Here is a 20,592-nt window from a genome sequence, read left to right on the forward strand (position 1 = left end):
ATATATATATATATATATATATATATATATATATAAAATATATATGTAATATATAATGCATGGAAATCCTAAAGAATATGTCCAAAAGAATTCACAGTTCCAGAATTCTCTTGCTCTTATTCTTATCTCTTCAGATGATGCTCAGTTCAAGACATTCAATTTCTCCTCTTTTCTCTGCTTGTTAAAATGTGGAGGGAGGTCCTGAGACCAGATGTCTGCAGACCTCCACATAACCTTCCTTATCACCTCAGTTCTCTCACCTTTCGAATGAAGGAGCTGGAGCAGATCTCCACCCTTCCTGCCTCTGACCATCTCCAGCATCCACCACTTTGCTTTAGAATCTGGCTCCCTGGACTTCACAGAACAGGACAGTGTCCAGTGTTCAGGGTCCAGTGTCTACCCCACCCCAACCTGCTGGGCCATCACTCAGGAGAGAAACTCAAACAATACGAAGGAGAAAGTCCAATAAAAATACTTAAAATAAGAAGATAAATAAAATGAGTAATACACTGTCCCATTGCAAGGCACCCTCTTTTCACAGAGAACAGAGGATCCCTGTCACAAAACTAGGGGGAAAAGCAATCTTCTATAATGCAGATATTTTTCTAACAGATATGATTACACAAAGGGAGGCAAATTATTATAATTACTAAATGACCAAAAACTTAGAAAATGTACAGGTGAGTCTGGTTTTTTGTTTTTTGTTTTTTTTTTTTTTTTGGTTTGGTTTGTGTTTTGGTGGCAAACCAGGAGCGGATAGCCAAGGAGGAGGCAGAACAGAGAACAAGCCTGGAATGGTTTAGCTCCAGGAGTCTTTCACACAAGTGTCATGGCCAAAGACACACACTCCTGTTCCCTTCCTTGTGTATCTCCTGACCAACTTCTTCATGGTATTAGCTTCAGGAAAAGGTTCTCTCTGCCTGAGAATTACTCTACTAACATTACCGACCAATATGGCATATGTAACAAGTCCTTCATGAGGGGGGTGCCTGAGTGGCTCAGTCAGTTACATAGCTGACTCTTGATTTCAGTTCATGTCACGATCTCAGTGTGATGGGACTGAGCCCTGTATCGGGCTCTGCACTCACTATGGATTCTACCTGAGATCCCCTCTGCCCCCCAAGTTGCATGTGGGCTCTCTCTCTCTCAAATAAAATCTTTTTTAAAAAAGTCAAATTCATAAAATAATACATAAAATTTAAAAACTTTAAAAAATGCCACTTCAAAATGAACTACAACACCAATATGTTTCAACAGCTTTCACGGGTGATCAATTCTCCAAGAGGCAAACCACAGTTGGCTTCCTCAAGCACTCAGCTAGGTTGGTATAGTCATGTAACTGACTTCAGAATCCTAAATATTTGGAGACCAGTTGCCCCTCAATAAGGCTTCCTTTGTCCCTTAAAATAAGACTTTTTTTTTAATGTGGGCACACAGCCACTTTTAATAAAGACAACTTTTTTTTTCTTTTAAAGCTACATTTCTCGCCCACCTTCCAGCTCGGTATGACCTTGTGATTATATCCCTAGCCAATGGGATACAACCTAGTGGCTACTAACTGATGTTAACCACTAGCTCTCTCTGGGAGAAAAAGAGATGATAGGAGAAGCTCTGGTTTGCAGTGTTGCCCATTTCTATGGTATAAATGCCCCCAAGTGGCTAATTTCAACTTTAGACCTTGATGGCACTGAACATGGAACTGGGAAGAACTACAGCTCTCAAGCTGGTACCAACTGGCTGCAGCACACCCCTGGGCGTAAAAGAGTATTATATGTGATTTCTGGGCAATGTCCTTAAAGCAGGAGGCAAGTCTTAATGGGCAGGGGGTGGCCTTCCCCTTTGCTCCTCCCTACTGGCCAGAAAGCAGCCATGATGGGTGAAGGTCCCGCCATCATACTGGATATTGAGGAGGAAGCTCTGTATATGGGAATGGCAGACTCACAACAGAACAGCCCAGGTCCCTGCCGATCATCCTAGAAGACTGGCTCTGGAACGTCAACATGCAGGCTTCATTTATGTCACACCTGTGAGAAAGGGGAAGCTTCCCATATTGTAAACACATCTGATATTTAGAGCTTTGCCATTCACTGCAATGTGTCCCAACGGAGGGCATCACACAAGCGAAGGAATGCAAGGGAACAAAACTAGGACTTAGATCTGGTAGAACTGAAAGGATTTGGATTTGAAACAATGACAAAATGTCTAAACCTTTCTGGAAGGGACACAGAGGACAGAGGGAGAATAAAATCTGTGAAGAGAGCAACCCACAGAGCAGAAGGGACTGGAAAGGCCGAGCTCCCCCTCTCTCCTGCTCAGCCCTGCCCAACCTACAGACCTATACAAATAGAGAGAGCAACCTATACCCTCCCAGGCCCATGAAGCTTCCACCAGGCCTGTGTGTGGCCACCTCCTGACACCTTGGCTGGGGTAGTCCACCCCCTGCCTGAAAAAGAGACTGTTCTCCGGTCTGCTTCCTCTTGAGCAATTTTCCCAGGTGGAGAAGAGAAATGGGAGATGTTTAAGGTCATATATGGTGACCAAAGTGAGATGACTCAGAGGCAACAATAAGGTAGTTTTGTATATTCTGCCCTTCTGGAGTTTATATAAAGTACACTACTCAGGCACGGATTGGTCTGTTATAGTCTTTGTGTTGTACAGTGGCTTCCAGAGAAATGCAGAATGACTTGCTTAAAATATAGGTATAATTTACTATTACATGTGAACCCATCCCAAAAGTTAATATGCACAGCGAATGTAGTAGTGTCATAAGTGTATTCTGATCTGCTTTCAAAATACTCTTTCTCAAGTCCCTAGGAAACAGGTTTGCACAGTCAAACAAGCCATTCAGCAACGCCGACTCAGTATCTGAACGCATCCCCTGTGCGCACTCTGCGGGCATCCTACAAGGACATTCTCCATTCCCTCTCTACCTGAAAAGTCTCTGATTGCATTATTTTATTCTACTTCGACCCTGGACAACTTCAGACTCAAGGGCTCCTGTGCGATCAGCAAGATCTTTAATCCCTCCTCACCACCCACACCCACCTCTCCTAATTCGGGTGATGCTCAGAGCCTGACACGGGTTGACGGTGGGGGTGGGGGACATGCTCAGTGACAAAGGACAAAGGGTGGGGAACAGCAAGGTCAAGTCAGCAAGAAGAGAGGGAAGAGCCTGCCTGAGGGACACACAGATGATGAACACCTGTGTGAGAAGGGCTTCTGAAAGCAACTACATACAGTACAACATAGTTCTAAAAAACCAGGAAAGAATGAAACTTCTTGTTGCACCCCCTACCCCAAGAATCCTGACCGTAGCTCACATTTACAGGGACAAGGATCTTGTGATGGTTACTCTTATGTCAAACATTCAGGCACTGGACAGAACTCTCTAGATTCACATCCTGGCTCCAGCATTTGCTGACTGCAGCAAACTATGTATGTGTGTCTAGTTTCAATTCCCCCATTAAAAAAAAAAAAAAAAAAAAGGATTGTCAGGGATAGTTTGAAGATTGATGGTAAAAATTAGGAAGCATGATAGAATGCACATTTGCCAAAGGTTTGCATAAAACAATATTCTACCCATTGGAGCTATAAAACTTTAGGTGAGGAAAGAACGTATGTGGTTGGTGTTGATATGCAATCAAAAACTGAAATTAAGTTGAAGACATAGTTTTAAATGATAACAAGTAAATACAAGCTGAAATGATCAACATTTATTACATAATCCACACTCATAATCTGGGCTCCCAGAGAAAAAGGAGATAAATTCAGACAAAATCAAGCACTGTTCCTCTAGCTATTCTGTAAAGTCTATCTCCATTTTCATACCCCTGTCCACTACCCTCACTTATGTTTCCACTAAATAGCTCCCCTGTCCTCTTGAGCAAGACGGAATATTCTGTCATTCTCCTTTTCAATGGAGGCCTGACATCTGCAGACCACCTGTACCATCCAATGGGACCACTGGCCAAATCCTAAAATGTAGCTTAAAAATTTGAGAAGAAATTCTACCTCTCTAAAAGTATACCTGCTAAGAAGTCTATCTTTAGCAATTTCATTCCTACACAGCTAACCTGACACCAGAGTATTCTACAAACTCCATGACCTTTTGCAGTCAGAAAATGTATTATCTAAATAAGCTGTTTGCTTCCCTCCAGTATAATTCTGAGTAAGAGGAAGAGAGCTGCTTCTGAAATCCAATATTCAAGTGAAACTGAAAGGACCCTCATGTTAAAAAGATACATAGGAAGGTACAGGAAACAGCCTGTGGAGGGGGCTGTGAGTTGAGCAACAGAGGCTGTAAGTTAATTCTTCAGTACCAACAACTTAGAAAAGACAAATGTGGAATACAGTGTCTTGACCTGGAACTAGGACTGCTCACCATCGTAAGGCTCTCTGCAAACTTTTAAGACAACCAGTTATGTAGCTTCTAAATTAATTTTGTGTTTTATTTGAAGTATCACAGAAATAACTAGAGGTTTTAGTTATGCACAAATACTAAGGACTCTTCTTGTATGAAGACATTTTAAATTGGGGTGCACATTTTGAACCTCATTAGCTCAAACTCATCAAACAAAAGCAAGGAAATAAACTCACTTGTCAAACTCGTCAAAGAGATCACAACTCTGCAGTTTTGAAAGAGCAAGTCGAAAATATTCCGCTAGAAAACAAATGAAATATTATAAATAAAAGGAATTATGGCTTCTTAGGTACTTAGTAAGCCATCTGTCCCCCTCCCTCCCCCAAACCCATTTCAAACTGGTAACAGCCCCAGGGGTTTATTCCATGGTGAAAATTAACAGTACAGCTGCACTTAGCCAGCACTATTCAACAGGCACACTCAAAAATGCTCCGAGGACACATTACAAAAAGTACAGAAAAGAAAAAAAGAAAAGATGCTTAATCTGAAAACAATAAATATAAACGTCAAATGACATTAGTATAGAATATAGACTTCCAAACTGACATTATTCTAGAAACCAATTTTCAGTAAATTTAGCTGTATTATTAAATTCTCTGCTGTATTTTTTTAAAGCATATACACACCCACGCATACAATACACTAGGATCAGCTGAATATGCAAAATCTAACTTGGAAAACTGTAAGCCTGTCACCTCTTGGGCTTTCCGGGTCTCGCCTAGATCTACAACGTAAAGCTAGCCAGTTCACCTGTCGACAAGGCAAGAGAAAACTATTCTGTTGTTAGTAGATAGAGGGATGGATTCTCTCTCAATATGGCAAAAGTAAAACACCCTCTGGTCAAAAGGCTGATCCAGGAGCTAGATCTTAAATTGATGGAATAAATAAAACTCAGAGGTAAAGAGGCGGAAAGGGGAGCTGGAAAGGACATTAACCCAACTCACAGGGTCAACTTGCTAATTCTACACCGGAATCAACTAAGGCATGAGGACGCGTGAATAACAGCATGGGGCTAAATCAAAGAAAAAGCAGTTTCTCAATAAAAACAACAAATGTGCCATTATATTCTTAAATTCTACACTGCCTCAAAAAGGGGTAGGGTTTTTATATTAATATTTAATTTCCTTCATCCCATCTCCAAATCATTTCCTTTAAGGCCTTAAAATTACATAAATAGGTGGTTCACATCAAACATCATTCACATGACTAGGGCTAGGTAACGAATAATATTACTGACCTGATGTTCTTATCCCATAGGGCAAATCAAACTTATCGCTACCATACAAGGAAGCAATCTTTTTAAAATCAGCTGCACACAGAAAAGGGTGAAACTGATGAAACCTGCAAGAAAAAGAAAAAGCGATTTTCCCAAATGCCTACATTAACTGTAGCCTTCTAAAAATCACAGCTGAAGACAACTGCAGTATAGTACTCTTCCTGATATACTGACTATATGTGAATGTGTAATTATTTTTTAAATTCTTTAAAAATCACAGAATGGAATATGCAATGGAACTATACAACCAGAGTGCAAACACCTTCCAGGCTGTGGAAACAAAATTATATCATAGCTTCAGGGGCTAGAGAGCGGGAATCGAAATTCAAAAACAAACCAATACCAAGCGAAAACAAGTTAGCCACATGCAGGAAGAGACAAAGGAGAAAATAAGGGAAAATAAAAGCATGGGTGCTACGCCACTCCCCAATTTAAAATTCCATATGTACAAAGTTGTGTCAGCTGTGAAAATAAAAATATGATAAAAATTCGATGCGCCGAGGATTAAACTCTCTTCTGATATCATTCAGACTTTCTCAAGAACAAGAACTGTGGGTGTCGTCTTCTCACTGCCTGCTCTGTCCTGCCCTGCTGACCCCACTCGGGTCCTGTTGCAGACAAGTGAGCAGTGTGAGGAGAGTGGGATGGGCTCCTGTCCCCGTGCCCCCAATTTTAGCACCCAGCACAGAGTAAGCAGGCTACAAATGCTTAATGAATGACTGAATGAATTTCACCTCCATACTACTTCTTTATGGAGCCAGTATGACGTAGGAAAAAAAGGTTTTTTAATTAAAGAGAAGGAACAAGTCAAACTATCGCACACTCTGACCCTCACGCTTGACCCCCTTTTCGAGTCTTATCAGCTCTGCTCTCTGAGTCTAAAAACTGCAGGTGCAGATCACAGTGCCCTGGGGTTTCAGGGGCTGTATGACAAGAAGGAAATAAACTACAGTGGGATAAGGGTAACATAGCTCCGGTTTCCTTTTGGCTTTGCCACTCACGAGCCACTAACCTTGGACAAGTCCCATAAGCTTAAAGTCTTCAGAGCTACGTGAGAGCTCACACCATGTTCAGACTAAGGAAACAGGTGAGGATGAGCCTTTCCTGCTTGACGCAGGATCTGTCCCCTAGACTTAACTGTGACTGTGAGAGCACTCTCAAGGATCCAGCCTTATTTATACATGTTGGGTTCCAAGGTAAAATGCATTTATCCCAGTGTAGACTGGGTTCCAAAGTAAAACATATTCCTTTCCAGTGGTCCTAGCCATGCGTACTTGTGATCATAGGCAGAAATGTTTTCTGTACCTGCAGTTTCCTAGAGAGTTGATTTTAAAGGAATCTATAGCCCCAAGAGGTTAAGAACCAGCAATGAAAAGGTGCAGTAACATACTAAAAGAAAATAGACATTTTTGATCCTTAGTGGGTAAAATATTGAAAAGCCCATACCTGTTGTACACAATTAAAATGACCAGACTGTCATTTATCTCTATTTCTCTAGAAGCTATTGACCAGCAATCTGTCAAAGTTGAGGGAACAGAGGAAAAGAATATTTGTGGCTATTCTACAAGTGCTTTATATGGCTTTACCATATAAAGATCATTATTTACATTCCAAGTACTTCACTGAAAGTCCCTCAAAGTCAGGAAAAAGGTCTCATCATAAAGTTTAACCTAGAGGCCAGGGACAAAAAGCTACAAAATAATAAAGATGAAAAACAACATGGGAACAACAAGGGCGGGGCAGTAAAACCCTGAAGAATAGTTCACTTTTTTATAATCAAACACAAATCAGTCTCTCTAATCTCACCTGTGTGAAAAGAATACTGGTCTGACTGAGTTCTTCAATGCCTTTGCTGAAAATATATGCAGAGCTCTGACTAAAAGCACAAAAAGAGACAGGATATTCAAGCTCTTTCCTAAATAAAGAGTGTCTACTTTCTACTGCTAAGATTTACATGAAAAAAAGTAAACAAGTGTGAAAAATGATCACAAACACGTTTTGAACATTTCGTCTGTCACAGTTTCTTTTAGATTTTTACCTCAGGAGAGAGGCAAAAGCTGGCTTCGATAAACAAGGCTGGATCTTATTTCTCCGCTTCATTTCCACAGGTGGCACCCTAGGAGACAAAAATAGGGTCAGTCAGAAACCAGAACCAGGCAGCCCGCCCAGAGGAAAACGAATGCCCTGGGAATCTGTTCAGTGCCACCACCTCAAGGCTACTCAGTCATGGAACTAAAAATTCTCACAGAAGCCCTTGAGGGAAGACAGTACCTTGCATATGTTGGAGGATGCATGGATACAAGGCAAGAGAATGAGAAAGGCTGAGGTGACAAGTGACCCAGAAGTAATTCAGTGAGCACCAAACAAAAAGCCTTCAAGTAGGGCCAGGATTACCACACTGTGGAGGCCCCAAGCAGGCTGACTTTTTAGAAGTACCCCCAACCCAGAACCTGAGAAACCCAACACACACCCATGCTCATGGCTATCTCGGTCCTCCATGCCACATCTGGGGACACCTGCCACAGAAACACAGACCTGCAGTTCCACAGACGCAGCCTTGTGATCTGGCTTCCACAAATCACACTATTCAGAGCCATATGTAACTCTCCTCTATTCTTGGCACAGGTTAGGCCCTTCTGGGTCTCCTGAATGGACTGCTTGTCTCCACAATTTAAAAGGGTATTGTGAAACAAGACAGAGCACGACAACAAAAATAAATGAAGGGAACACGGTGACAGGATCCAGATTTAGCCAGCTTCATTACTGCTTAACAAAAAAACATGTTAATGGGGTGCCTGGGTGGCTCAGTGGGTTAAAGCCTCTGCCTTCAGCTCTGGTCATGATCTCAGGGTCCTGGGATCAAGCCCCACTCTCTGCTCACCAGGGAGCCTGCTTCCCCATCTCTCTCTTTCTGCCTGCTTCTCTACCTACTTGTGATCTCTGTCTGTCAAAAAAAAGACCCATATCCTTAAAAAAAAAGAAGAAGAAGAAGAAGAACATGTTAATGATCAATGATGTGAGGAACTCATCTTAAAAAACTAATCCAATTTCTTCTATAATCACAGGACTGAAACTAAAAGAATTGGTCTCAATTTTCAATTTTTTTGTTAAAAAATTCCGCATAGTTGGAACTGCTAGGTTTCTAAACTGCGAAGCTAATGAAGTCCTTATCAGAAAAAGATCTTTGGTGAATACCACAAATTACAAGAATCCCTTGATTTATATGTAAGGAAGGCATGTAAATATGGTGGACAAGGACATTACACCATAAAAACAAAATTATATTCAGAGGACAAAATGGACTATAAGCCATTACTTGGTTTCTAAGGTTATTCAAACAGAAGACCTTTTAGAAGATTGTGAAGACAAACTTTGAGTGGCTTTAAAAGGGTATCTGTCTTAAATAATTTTTAAGGAATCAAGTTCACAGCACAAAACCCACCTGAGGTAATTTCCCACGGTACTTTATGTGACTGGAGTGAGTGTGTTACCTTAAGCGTGTCATAAACACTCCTCGAACCCTGAGGACAAAAGACTGTGTAGAATTCAGATTCTTTATATTGTCTTCCTTATCATTCCCCTTGTGACACACAATAGGATTTGCAGGGAAGTAGCCATCTGGTAAACTCCCTGCTTTCTCTTCTGTTCTGTATTCCATTACTAAGTGTGGGACAGAGATAAGATGTGGCAAAGATGGAAGGAGAGATCCCCATGGTATAACCCTCATGTAGTGTGTAATAAACCCTCGAAGTCCTCTAGCTCAGTATTTAAGTCCAAAGCCTAGAAACTTAGGTCCAAACCTACCCACCTGGCATAGGGTTTTCCCAGGGACCATCTGCCTAACTTCCTTCCATGAAGAGCATTACAATAATTTTTCAATCAACCAGTGGTGAAATAAATTCAGAAGCATCAATTTTTTTTATCTAGTAGGAAAACAAAACAAAACAAAACCCAGAAACGTGATCTAGGGTCTCCTACTGAAAAACTGGCAAAGAGTAGTGACAGTTTAAGACAGGAAATTACCATGTGATTTATTTTGATATCATATACAACCATCCACTCAGGATTTAAAGATCATCAAAACTTTATTCCTAGTCAAAGGACTGACAATAGGGAAAATGATTAAAAGCTTATTTAATACGTTTTTCTTTGCAATAAAATTACCTGTGCCTCTTCCAAGTTTTATATGTAACATTTAAAGTCAACACGGTTTCATAATGTACACCTATATTCACCAAATATTTTTAAACAAAGAGAACCACAGGTAGTGTCTATATTTTAATCAGTAATTTCTTATTTTAGGCTCAACAGTCAAGTACCACTGAGTCCAAAAATTATTCCATCAATTCAAGATGAAATATATACGGAATCAACATCACTGCTTCACTGAAAAAGTCAATAAAAAGAAATGCTATTTTATCAGTTTTTAAACTGTTAGAGTACAACATGGGAGACACTGGAATGGTAAAACTCCAACTTATAATGGGAAGCTATTAGAAAAGGTTCAAAATGTTAAAGAGGTTGTTTTTTGTTTGTTTGTTTTACAGGTCCCTCTAGTATCATTTGTGTGTCTCTGTGAAAGCCTAGTTTGGGAATTATTTTTAAAGAGCAAAAATAATGGGATACCCTGGGTGGCTCACTCAGTCAGTTAAGCAACTGACTTCTGGTTTCAACTCAGGTCATGATCTCAGGGTTAAGCGCAGAGTCTGCTTCAGATTCTCTCTCTCTCTGACCGTCCTCCGACTCTGCTCTCTCTCTCTCTCAAATAAATAAATTCCTTAAAAAAAAAAAATAATAAAGAGCAAACTTACCAATAGACGTTTGTTCCCCATAATATACAATGCAGCACATAATAGAGAAAGACAGCACTCAGGAATATGGCCACAAGGTACCCTCTCATGGCTGGCCCACCTGAAACACAGGAATGAAGTCCAAAGAAAAGGCAGTATTATTTGTTCCATAGATGGGTTCACGCAAAGGCTCAAATACAAGATCAGTGAACAAACACAGAGGAAAAGGAGAAGTAAATGATGTAGGGCTCTTATTTTTTGAAATATCCACTAAATTTGCAGAAAGGGAACATTTTTTCTCTCTCTCCTCAGCCTCTTTAGACAATACAACATAGCAGGTACAACAAACAGCACCACTGTCTCAAAGCTGGTGGCTTCCATACTACTTTCTCATGTCAGAGAAGAAAAAAACTCATTCAGAACAGAATTTTACACATATATTCCATATCCAAAACTTGTTTTGAGAAACGTTAAAAAAAAATCTTTCATTCTCTCCATAGAAAGTGAATGTATGCCTTAAGATGTAAACAAACACTGCATTTCTTCACTGCTCAAAATGATTTTCAAAACTATACATTGTAATTTTTTAAAAAGATTTTATTTATTTATTTGACAGACAGAGATCACAAGTAGGCGGAAAGGCAGGCAGAGAGAGAGAGGGAAGCAAGCTCCCTGCTGAGCAGAGAGCCCAATGTGGGGCTCGATCCCAGAACCCTGGGATCATGACCTGAACCAAAGGCAGAGGCTTTAACCCACTGAGCCACTCAGGCACCCCCTCTACATTGTAATTTTTACAGGTCCTTTGTGTAACTTTTAAATACTGGGAAGGGGGCCTGGGTGGCTCAGTAGGTTAAGTGTCCGACTCTCGATTTTGACTGAGGTCGTGATCTCAGGGTCGTGAGCTGGAGTTGGGCTCTGGGTATGGAGCCTGCTTAGGATTCTCTCTCTCTCCCACAGCCACCTTCTTCCCTCTCTCTTAAAAAACAAACAAACAAACAAAAACCAAAAAAGTCATTTTATAAAAACTAAGAAAAAAATTACTAAAAAGGATTTCCCACATCTCCAATTTCTATAGACTTTTAAGCATACCCATTTGATTTTTCAATATCATAGCACAGGTAAATTTAGCTAATTTCTTACTTGTTTTTGCACTACATAGACAATTTGGTCCATTATACATTTATAGATGGATAAATATCCATCTGGACCATATCCATCTGGACACTATCCTCTCTACAGTATCATTTTAAAGACCCTTTATAAGACATATACATTTTTAAAAACCTAACCATATTTAGTTCTCACTTTTGCTTCCTAGAAATGAGTAAGTTCTCACTTCTACATGCAATTCAATGCAAAAGACAATACATCATATGGTTCTTATAATAGATTTCCCAATGCTTGCGATTTGAAACAAGTAGGCCATCTCTTTGCCTCTCTTATCAAGTTTCTGGTTCATCTGGGCAATTACACATGCCACTCCTCCCATTCCTGTTCTTATCTGTTAACCTCAATCATGCCAAGGCAGGGTAGACATCATGAGTCTGAGGAGATACATTTCTAAATAATATCATGCTGTCTCCCTTTTAACAGTAAAATAAGACCAAATGAAAACCTTAAAATAAAGCACTCCTTTGTCTTCATACGAGACTATAATAAACAGGATCTGAGCTTTCCTTGATAAGGTGGGTCATCTTAACAAATGTCATAATTGTGCCAGGCTTCTCTGGAACCAGGAAGGGTGTGGGACTGTCGCTAAGCAGTCTTCATGCAATGGAGATGGCTGGCTTCCCCTCCCTTGCTGTCTGTCAGCTGCGGCTTCTTACTTCCATCACACCCACGTGCCATTATTATAAGTTAGTTAGAAATGCCTATGTAAGGAGAAAGCAAATAGAGGAGGTAAATGAGCTAACTTGACACATCTCCCTTAGTATACATAATTCCCCTTGAAAAGTCAACACTGCTTAGCAATCAGAAGACATGACTCATGGCCCCGCTCCACTTAACTCTGGGGGGTGCCTAGTTAAATCAGCTGACCTCTTCCAACCCGAGTATCCTCACCTGTTTACAAGGGAGAGCACACAACCTACCTCTTGGACCTATTAGGTAGATGACCCCAAATGATGGCTGTCTCACACAACCTAGGGCACAAAATACATGCTGAGTAAGTTTGTGTATTTCACTGCTGTTGGTTTCCTAAACTAAAGTTTGCCGTGCTCTTTTTCTAAGTTGTAATATGCACGGGTTTTGAGAAAGCCAAAGTTAGCCTTGGTCTCTCCTGATGCAGCCTACGCAGCATTCTCACTGGCTTACCAGGAAAAGGTAGTTGCGTGTGGTTTTGGCAGAAAACCCACTTCCTCTGATGGCAAAGGGAGTAAAGCATGTAAGGAACATCTAGATCTGCTCTCCCATCCCCTCAGTCCTGCACATCTCTTTCCACTTTGTGTTGTCTTCCTCAGCCATTTGTAATATATGCTATCTTGATGTACTATGGGTTGGTTTTCTTTTTTAAATTGCCTTAAATTCTTCATGGTAAAAAGCAAGAAATAAATTGCAGGATTATTATTCGTAGGTTTAAAAAAAAAAAGGTATGGTTCTATGTTTCTTAAGAAATACTTGGTAAAATCCAAATGATGGAAAGAATTAAGGTTTGGGATTATCGGTAAAAATCTAAGACAGTGAGGCCTTTGGATGTCAGCTGCATCACTGAAATGGCTAACTGAAGAATGGAAGAGAAGTTAGCTAGCCCAGAGCCTGGCCCTTATACCTGTTCAGCAAATGTTAGCTTTCCTTCCTCCCCTCGTACTAGGTGCCCTGAGGAAGGTCAGGGAACTGGGGTCCATACAGGGGAGACCTGATCATATTAAGTCCTGACCAAAGGCCATGAGCAACGCTTCATGGTGACAAGATACAGGCCTATCAGTGCTCACAGGGGACTGATGTGGATTTGGCTTGTCTCATCCCTTTGAATGATGTGACCTCAGCAGAATGCTCCCCTCCACCATGTAGGTATTACCCAAACATGGATAGAGGATAAATATAAAAGACTCCAAAGAACACAATGGGATTATTTATATATCCTGTAACTCCCTTGAAAATACACTGTAATTAACCCCCTTTTGTTGTACAAGCTGATGGTGGCGGACATCTGGGGTGTTTGGCAACTCTGGGAGTTTTAGAATCCACCAGATACACTTGAACGGGAACAGTTTTAAATTACTCAAGACTGTCCTGGAAGGTATTTTACCACGGGGCAATACAGTCACAAAACAATCTGTCTAAATGCTCAGATATTTAAGGCTCCACCAACAATAACATCATTTATGCAAACACCCAATGTGGATGCCACTTACCAGTATCAGCAAACTTCTAAAAACCTATTTACACGTAAGATAAAACCGCAGATGAAGACTGTGAGAAAGAACTCAGTATTTACAATTCGACTTGCTCATCTCTTCCCCAAAAATGCATTCTTCAGGAAATTCATATATTATTTTACAAAGCACAGAAGTATGAGAGCGAGATTTTCTTTTTCATTCACTAATAATGTTCTTTTTTTTCATTCCTTTTTCCTTTTAAAGATTAAAATGAACCTACTCTTGAAGAGCCATTGTATACACCAGCTGAGAAAAATTTAGAAAGCTTAGCCTCTCTCTTGTATTTCAGGGGCAATTCAAAGCATATTCCAGTTGCAAAGCAGACTGGGCCAGCCCAGATAACCTTGTGATACACATGTATAGTTCCTCTGCCGGCTCGTAGGGAAAAAACCTTCAGTAACAAACAGATTCTCTAATTATAATTCTATAAATGGAATGACCATTTTGCTTTGAACTAATATTTCAAAAGAAAACCAGAATTTAACATAGAGTGCCTGCTTTAAGGGGAAGTGGGGGTGGGGGAAAGCCCCGTGGAGCTTCCATTACAAACTAGTTTCAAGATCTTGACATAAAACATGACAGACCCAGCTTCTTGGCTGCAGCTGTTCCAAAAACCAGGGTGCCGATAACATTCTTTACAAAATTTAAGTTATAAAGCAATTATTTATCTCAGGTGTGGGTACAAGTCATCACGGGGAGAACAGGAATCATTGGCAGAGATCAACTATTTCTTCTCAAATTATAATATATCGATCTATGAATACTCTCCATATGTCAAAGTGAGCTCCATCTTGAGCAACGGTTTTCCCTTCTCTTTAATAATAAAAGTGTGTCTTATATGGAGCTTTAAAGTTCATAAAATGCTCTTATGTCCCTCACTTCACTTAAGGCTCAAGACAAGCTTGATAAATGGCACGGACATATGATCTTCCTGGTGAATGAGGAAACTGGAAGTCTCTGAGATTGAGTTGCCCTAGGTCACACAGCTTGAAAGACAGAAATAGACTGAAGGTCTAACCATTTCTTCCTCGTAGTTCTATTCCTGGTGTCATCCTGTCTCTCAAGACAAAAGGCGTGAGTGAGGGGAGCCCAAAAGATAGTTCTAATCTATAACTTCCTGACAATATTCGTTTGGCAGCTAGAGTTCCTAAAGAGTAAATTCAGATCTCTGTGAAAGGGAAAGGGCTCCAGGGCAGCGTGCTCCCAAGTGATGTGGCAGGTCCAAGGGTCAGCACCCGATGGGGGCTTGGTAAAGTAAGGGCCTATTCAGCCAGAGCAGCCCCACCCCGGTTGAACTGCCATTTTGTTATAAAACTTAAATTTACTCTGCACCACCACCATCCCCCACCCCCGCCCAGGGGAATTTACTTAAAAACAAGTCTGGGGAAACCAGTCCCAGAAGTCCAAATACAAGGGTGGGTCAGACCAGATGGAGGTATCCAATCAGTGGGGGCGCATACTGTCTCCTAGCTACCTAGGAGTATGGGCCCCGCCCTTTGGGCACCTTTTGGGCGCCAATTCTGAACTAGGTGATAGGCTGGTTCAAATCTCTACTAGGGTAAATTGTAACTCAGTTGGTCACCGAGCATGACTGCGCGGCTTTCTGTGTGTGTTACAATTTCTTTGGCCACCTGTGTGTGGCCAGGCCCAACCACATGGCCTTTGCTCTATAAAAGTCAGTCTGGAAAGCAGGGAGGGGCGGCCTGGACCCGTCTGTTTGACGGTCGGTTTGATTCTTGATGCTTGGCACAAAATAAAGCTTTGCTTGACTTTAGCTTTGTATCAGTCTCGCTCCTTTAATCATGGACCCATTATTGGGGTACCCATTTTGGGGGGACCCAACAGGTAACAATCACATTCCTGAGTATCTACGGGACTGGAATCTCTGGAGCTCAGACACGTGCACTGAAACAAAGCACCCTCCAAAACCATTCTAACGCATACCAAAGTTTGAGAATCATTGCCAATGTAAATGCAAGAGAACAACAGAGGGGAAAAAAATATGAGTTTACTGAAATCCAGAGACCATGACAGATTCTATGGTAGTCATCCGGATGAGCTCCCTAAGGGCAAGACAGTACATCTATCATTGCATTTTCAGCATTTCTAATACTTGTCACACAGACGATAAGTAGATAGCTGTTGAATGTAGTTACACATTCCGTAATTAGATGCTTTGCATTTTTTCTTTTTACCAGAAATGCCTAGCATGTGGCAAAAGCGCCATGGATAATGACTGATCAGAATCATTAAGACAGGAGCGTTCAGCATCACGCGCCAAGGCAAGTGACAAATGCTTTTGGTGATTTATCTCCTGTAATCTCACAGCCACCCCATGAAGGGAATAGTAAACTTACAGCTCCCATTTTATGGATAAGGAAACTGAAGTCCTGACAGGAACAGTAACTTCCCTGAGCTGACAAATAATAGACCCAGAACTCCAACCCTTTTCTATCTGACAGGAGCCCATGCATTGTACGCCGCTCTCCTGATGTGAGCTTTCATAAATGCGTGCATCTTTCTGACACCAGACAAAGCACTACATAACACTTGTCTCATTTGTCTATCCTACCAGCTCCTTATGCAGTATAAATCCCAGGGATTGAGGAAACCAAGAGGAAGGTTACAATCACAAAGTGGGCAGAAGCAAAACCCTATGACTCCCACCCCTTGCCCTTCCCAACTCATTCTGCTGGATTTCAGGAAACCCATTATTGTCTTCCATGGTTCTGTTGAGTGCCCTATGGCAGCGATTCTCAAACTCGACTACCGGGAGAAGCAAATAGGAGAAGCAAACAGGAGAGCCTTTGGTTCAATGCACATTCCTGAGCCTCCAGGCAAGCTTGATGGCATTACTTAAAAGGGCAAACAAACCAACGGATCCTATGGAATGACACTTGAAAGTGGTCAGATTTTTATTTCTGGACTCTCCTCATGCCTTCTCAAATCAAAAGGAGTTTGTTTTACCGACATCCAACGAGAACAAAACATGTTCAACAACAGCTCTGGAATAACTGTTCTATTCACCAAGCACAAAAGCCCTGTGGGTATCTCAGCATCCTACAACATGAAGGAAGAAACACTCTTCATGTTCGCTCTTCCAGACACTGAGCACACAGACCCAGCCTGCCTGGCCTCTCTGGGACACTTCCACCACACTGGGGGGGAGATGCTTCCTAACGCCCCTCCTGTCCGTGGGCTCAGGTCCACCCAGGCTCTGAGACTGATCCCACCAGCCCCAAGGAAAGAGAGCCTGAGGAGCCCTGGAGTGACACCTCCACAGTTTGGTCAGGTTCTAGCAGATTCCCCACGGACCTTCGCCGTCTCCTTCACCAGGCCTGAAATGCCGGCAGCTCGCTGGAGGACATCCTTGTTTGGCGAACTCTGCAGACCTTCTTCTCTTCTCACCCCAGCGGCTCTGCAGCGAAACTTCCAATTTTTTAGTCACTTGTATCTGAACCATGTCCCCATCCACTCTGTTCCCCAGGGCCCCTGCTGCCTCCGTGAGGACAGTGACCGCTCTTCCACTCCTCGGTCTGGCTTTGCACACCACGCACTGCTGCTCAACGGTCTTAGCAAACAACCTGCACCTTTGTGCGTATTGGACAAGAACGGCCCTCCTGCCAAGAAGGGCCCTTCATCACCCCTGCCATGTGGGCACAATACCTTGGCATGGGCAGGATTTCAGCCACAACTCTCCCCTCAGGCAGGGGCCTCTGTTCCTGGCTCACCTCCACAGCCTTTCCAGGTGGCCCGGCTGGCAGCCAGCACCCATTCAGCCGTCTGGGAGTTCCTTCTCCACACAGCTCTCCACCAGTCCTCAGCTCACACTGACACACGTGAGACTGTGTGAACTTGGCCAGCAGATCATACACGCTGCCTGGCTTCCTCTTTGTATTGATTGCTCCGTTCTGACTATGCTGTCATCACATGTCCCTGTGAGGAGTAGCTCCAGCTCTAGCCACGTAGTAATGTCTCGATTTTTTTGGTTCAGCCCCAAAGGTCCCCTAAGCCTCCTAGACCTGGCCATCTCCATATAGCCCGAGCCTCAACACAGACACACAGGACCCCACAGTGACCCATAGAAAGGGCTCAGTCCTCTTTAAATCATTTGCCACCTCTTTTTTAAAGGATGGTCCTTATTACTAACTGGAAGACCCAAATGTACCTGGTAGCCTCTTATCATACAAAGGACCGTTACCCTTTGGTGCTGGTGGTCATGTGTAAATAACAGCACAGTTGATTAAGTTACTCACCAAATGCCCAACAGTACACTAAGCCCTTTTCACACATGATGATGAAAGCAAGTATATCATCATCTCCATGCTAGAGATACTTAATTACCACAACAGTGGCTAGAATTCAAACTCGGATCTGAGTTTAACTGTACATTATGGAAAACTTTTAAATTGTATATATGGGAAACTATAATCACCGTTTTTTTTTAACTATTACATCATCAACTTTATATTCACATAACACCCTTTTTAAAGTAAAAAAGGGAATGATACACATTAAATATAGGCATTTATTAAAATACACCTAGAAACATAGTATGAAAAATGTTTACTTTATAATTAAAAAATAAATCTTAAAGACTCAGTACTCTGATTGATGAGATTTCTGCTGGAAGGACCTGATAATTCTCAATAGGCCATAATTAAAGAATAAAGAGTAGCACATACAAAATTACTATGCCATCTTATACCTGAAAAAGTAAAGTTTAAATCTGAAATGTTGAGTTATTACTGTCTGATACAAATTAAGGGGGAAAAAATCTGACATTACTGAGTAAATAGAAAGTTTGATATATGCACCACTACCCACAAAATAACTGTCTAGTTTCAACAAATTGGACCAACTGTATACATTCTGGCTGATTTCTAAATACATAGTTTTTTCTTTCTGCATGGCAAAGGGAAAACATGTACAATTAACTTTCTCTCCCCCTCCCCCAATTCTTCAGCGAATACAATGATAGGCAGCTAGTTCTCCACACATATACACACTCTTCTTTCAGTCTGTCCAGAAACCCAGTGCTTTTGCCAGATTTCATCCTTAGCAGATGTAAACAGATCTTTTTACCTAATTAAAGCTAAGCTTTCCCTGCCAAAGCAGATGACCAAATCCTCTCCTGAAAATTGGTTGTGCTTACTGCAAAGAATATAAAAAGGACAGAAATGACTTTTCAGCAGAATTTTGTTTTTTAATAGCACAGTGGGACACACTAAAATCATTCAGCTAATAGCATACTATACTGGATGCTAAAAATAAATGAACTGAAGTTCCTGTTTTCCAAGATCTCTCTCTTCAGACTCAGCTACATTGAAAATACACAAAGAAGCTTTTAAAGGAACTTCTTACATTCCTACTGTTTATTCATATTTTCTCCCAGAGACCCATTTCTTCTCCCAGAGTGGAAATTTTCTCTATTTCCTTATATTAAGACCCAACTCATAAGATAACCTACAAGGAATATTATATGTTAACAGGTTAATAACTGTGGCTACATTTTTTAAATTCACTTTATTGAGATAAAATTTTTATATAATAAAATTCACTTTCAGGTATAGAATTTGATGAGTTTTCACAAATGTATACAGTCATGTAACAACTACTAAAATCATACTAAATATTTCCATCAACCTCCACCCCCACGTTCCTATTTCCTCTTTAAGGCCAACTCCCTGGGCCTTGATCTGTTTATTGAAATACTTTTGCTTTTTCTAGAAGTTCATTTAAATAGAAGCATATGATAAGAACCTTATATCTGGCTTATTTTAATTAGTATAAATGCTTTTGAAAAAATTGTCCATGTTGTTTATATCAGGAATCCACTCCTTTTTTACAGTCACGTAGTATTCCATTTTATGACTCTACCACAACTATTTATCAAGTCACCACCTAATAGACATTTAGTTCTTTTCACATTTTTTTTAAAAGATTTTATTTATTTGCCAGAGATACAGAGAGAGAGTACACACAAGCAGGCAGAGAGGCAGGCAGAGGCAGCGAGAGAAGCAGGCTCCCCGCCGAGCAAGGAGCCCAACGTGGGACTCGATCCCAGGACCCTGGAATCATGACCTGAGCCGAAGGCAGTGGCTTAACCAACTGAGCCACCCAGGCGTCCCTCTTTTCACATTTTTTGTTGTTGCTACTTTTAGCAACAACATTTAACATTCAAGTACAAATCTTTGAATAAGCATATGCTCTCATGGGTCATACAGTAAATGTATGTTTAATTTTATATAAAAACTTTATATTGTAGTCTCGTGCCTATTCCTGAACAGATTTGCTTGAATTCCTCAGTTAAAAGAGGGGGGAAAAAACACAAAAAACTGCTCCTATAACAATCCAAGTTATTGATGCCACTGAATAATACAAATCATTGGCAGAAGTAAGAACTGATACATCTGTTAGTATCAAGAGCTCATCATGGGTGTGTACTCCCCGAGATGTGTCTGAGAAGGGAACCATTACACTGTTTCTAAATATGACTATCTGTTGAGAGACCTAGAGTAAAATATTTTAAATTTTTTTTTTTTAAGATTTTTTTATTTGACAGAGAGATCACAGTAGACAGAGAGACAGGCAGAGAGAGAGAGAGGGAAGCGATGTGGGACTTGATCCCAGGACCCTGAGATCATGACCCGAGCCGAAGGCAGCGAAGGGAAGCGATGTGGGACTTGATCCCAGGACCCTGAGATCATGACCCGAGCCGAAGGCAGC

General features: G+C 41.2%; 1 protein-coding gene across 7 annotated transcripts in view; it reads right to left on the minus strand.

Moving 5' to 3' along the window:
- ST3GAL6 (ST3 beta-galactoside alpha-2,3-sialyltransferase 6) overlaps nucleotides 1-20,592 on the minus strand; it is a 58,385-nt gene that overhangs the window by 13,883 nt on the left and 23,910 nt on the right. For 3 of the 7 annotated variants that reach the window (XM_059392107.1, XM_059392106.1, XM_059392105.1), the window contains exons 3-6: nucleotides 10,508-10,607; nucleotides 7,735-7,812; nucleotides 5,658-5,761; nucleotides 4,597-4,660 (exon numbers count right to left, since the gene is read on the minus strand). In XM_059392107.1, coding sequence (XP_059248090.1) covers nucleotides 4,597-4,660; nucleotides 5,658-5,761; nucleotides 7,735-7,812; nucleotides 10,508-10,596 — 335 coding nt within the window. In that variant the 5' untranslated portion in view covers nucleotides 10,597-10,607. Of the gene's footprint in view, nucleotides 1-4,596; nucleotides 4,661-5,657; nucleotides 5,762-7,734; nucleotides 7,813-9,504; nucleotides 9,598-10,507; nucleotides 10,608-12,576; nucleotides 12,628-17,178; nucleotides 17,282-20,592 lie in introns of those variants that run through there. The other 4 variants (XM_059392112.1, XM_059392108.1, XM_059392110.1 and 1 more) reach the window with 4 other exon arrangements.

This window comes from Mustela nigripes, chromosome 2, assembly GCF_022355385.1.
Source record: "Mustela nigripes isolate SB6536 chromosome 2, MUSNIG.SB6536, whole genome shotgun sequence".
Classification (NCBI taxonomy): domain Eukaryota; kingdom Metazoa; phylum Chordata; class Mammalia; order Carnivora; family Mustelidae; genus Mustela; species Mustela nigripes.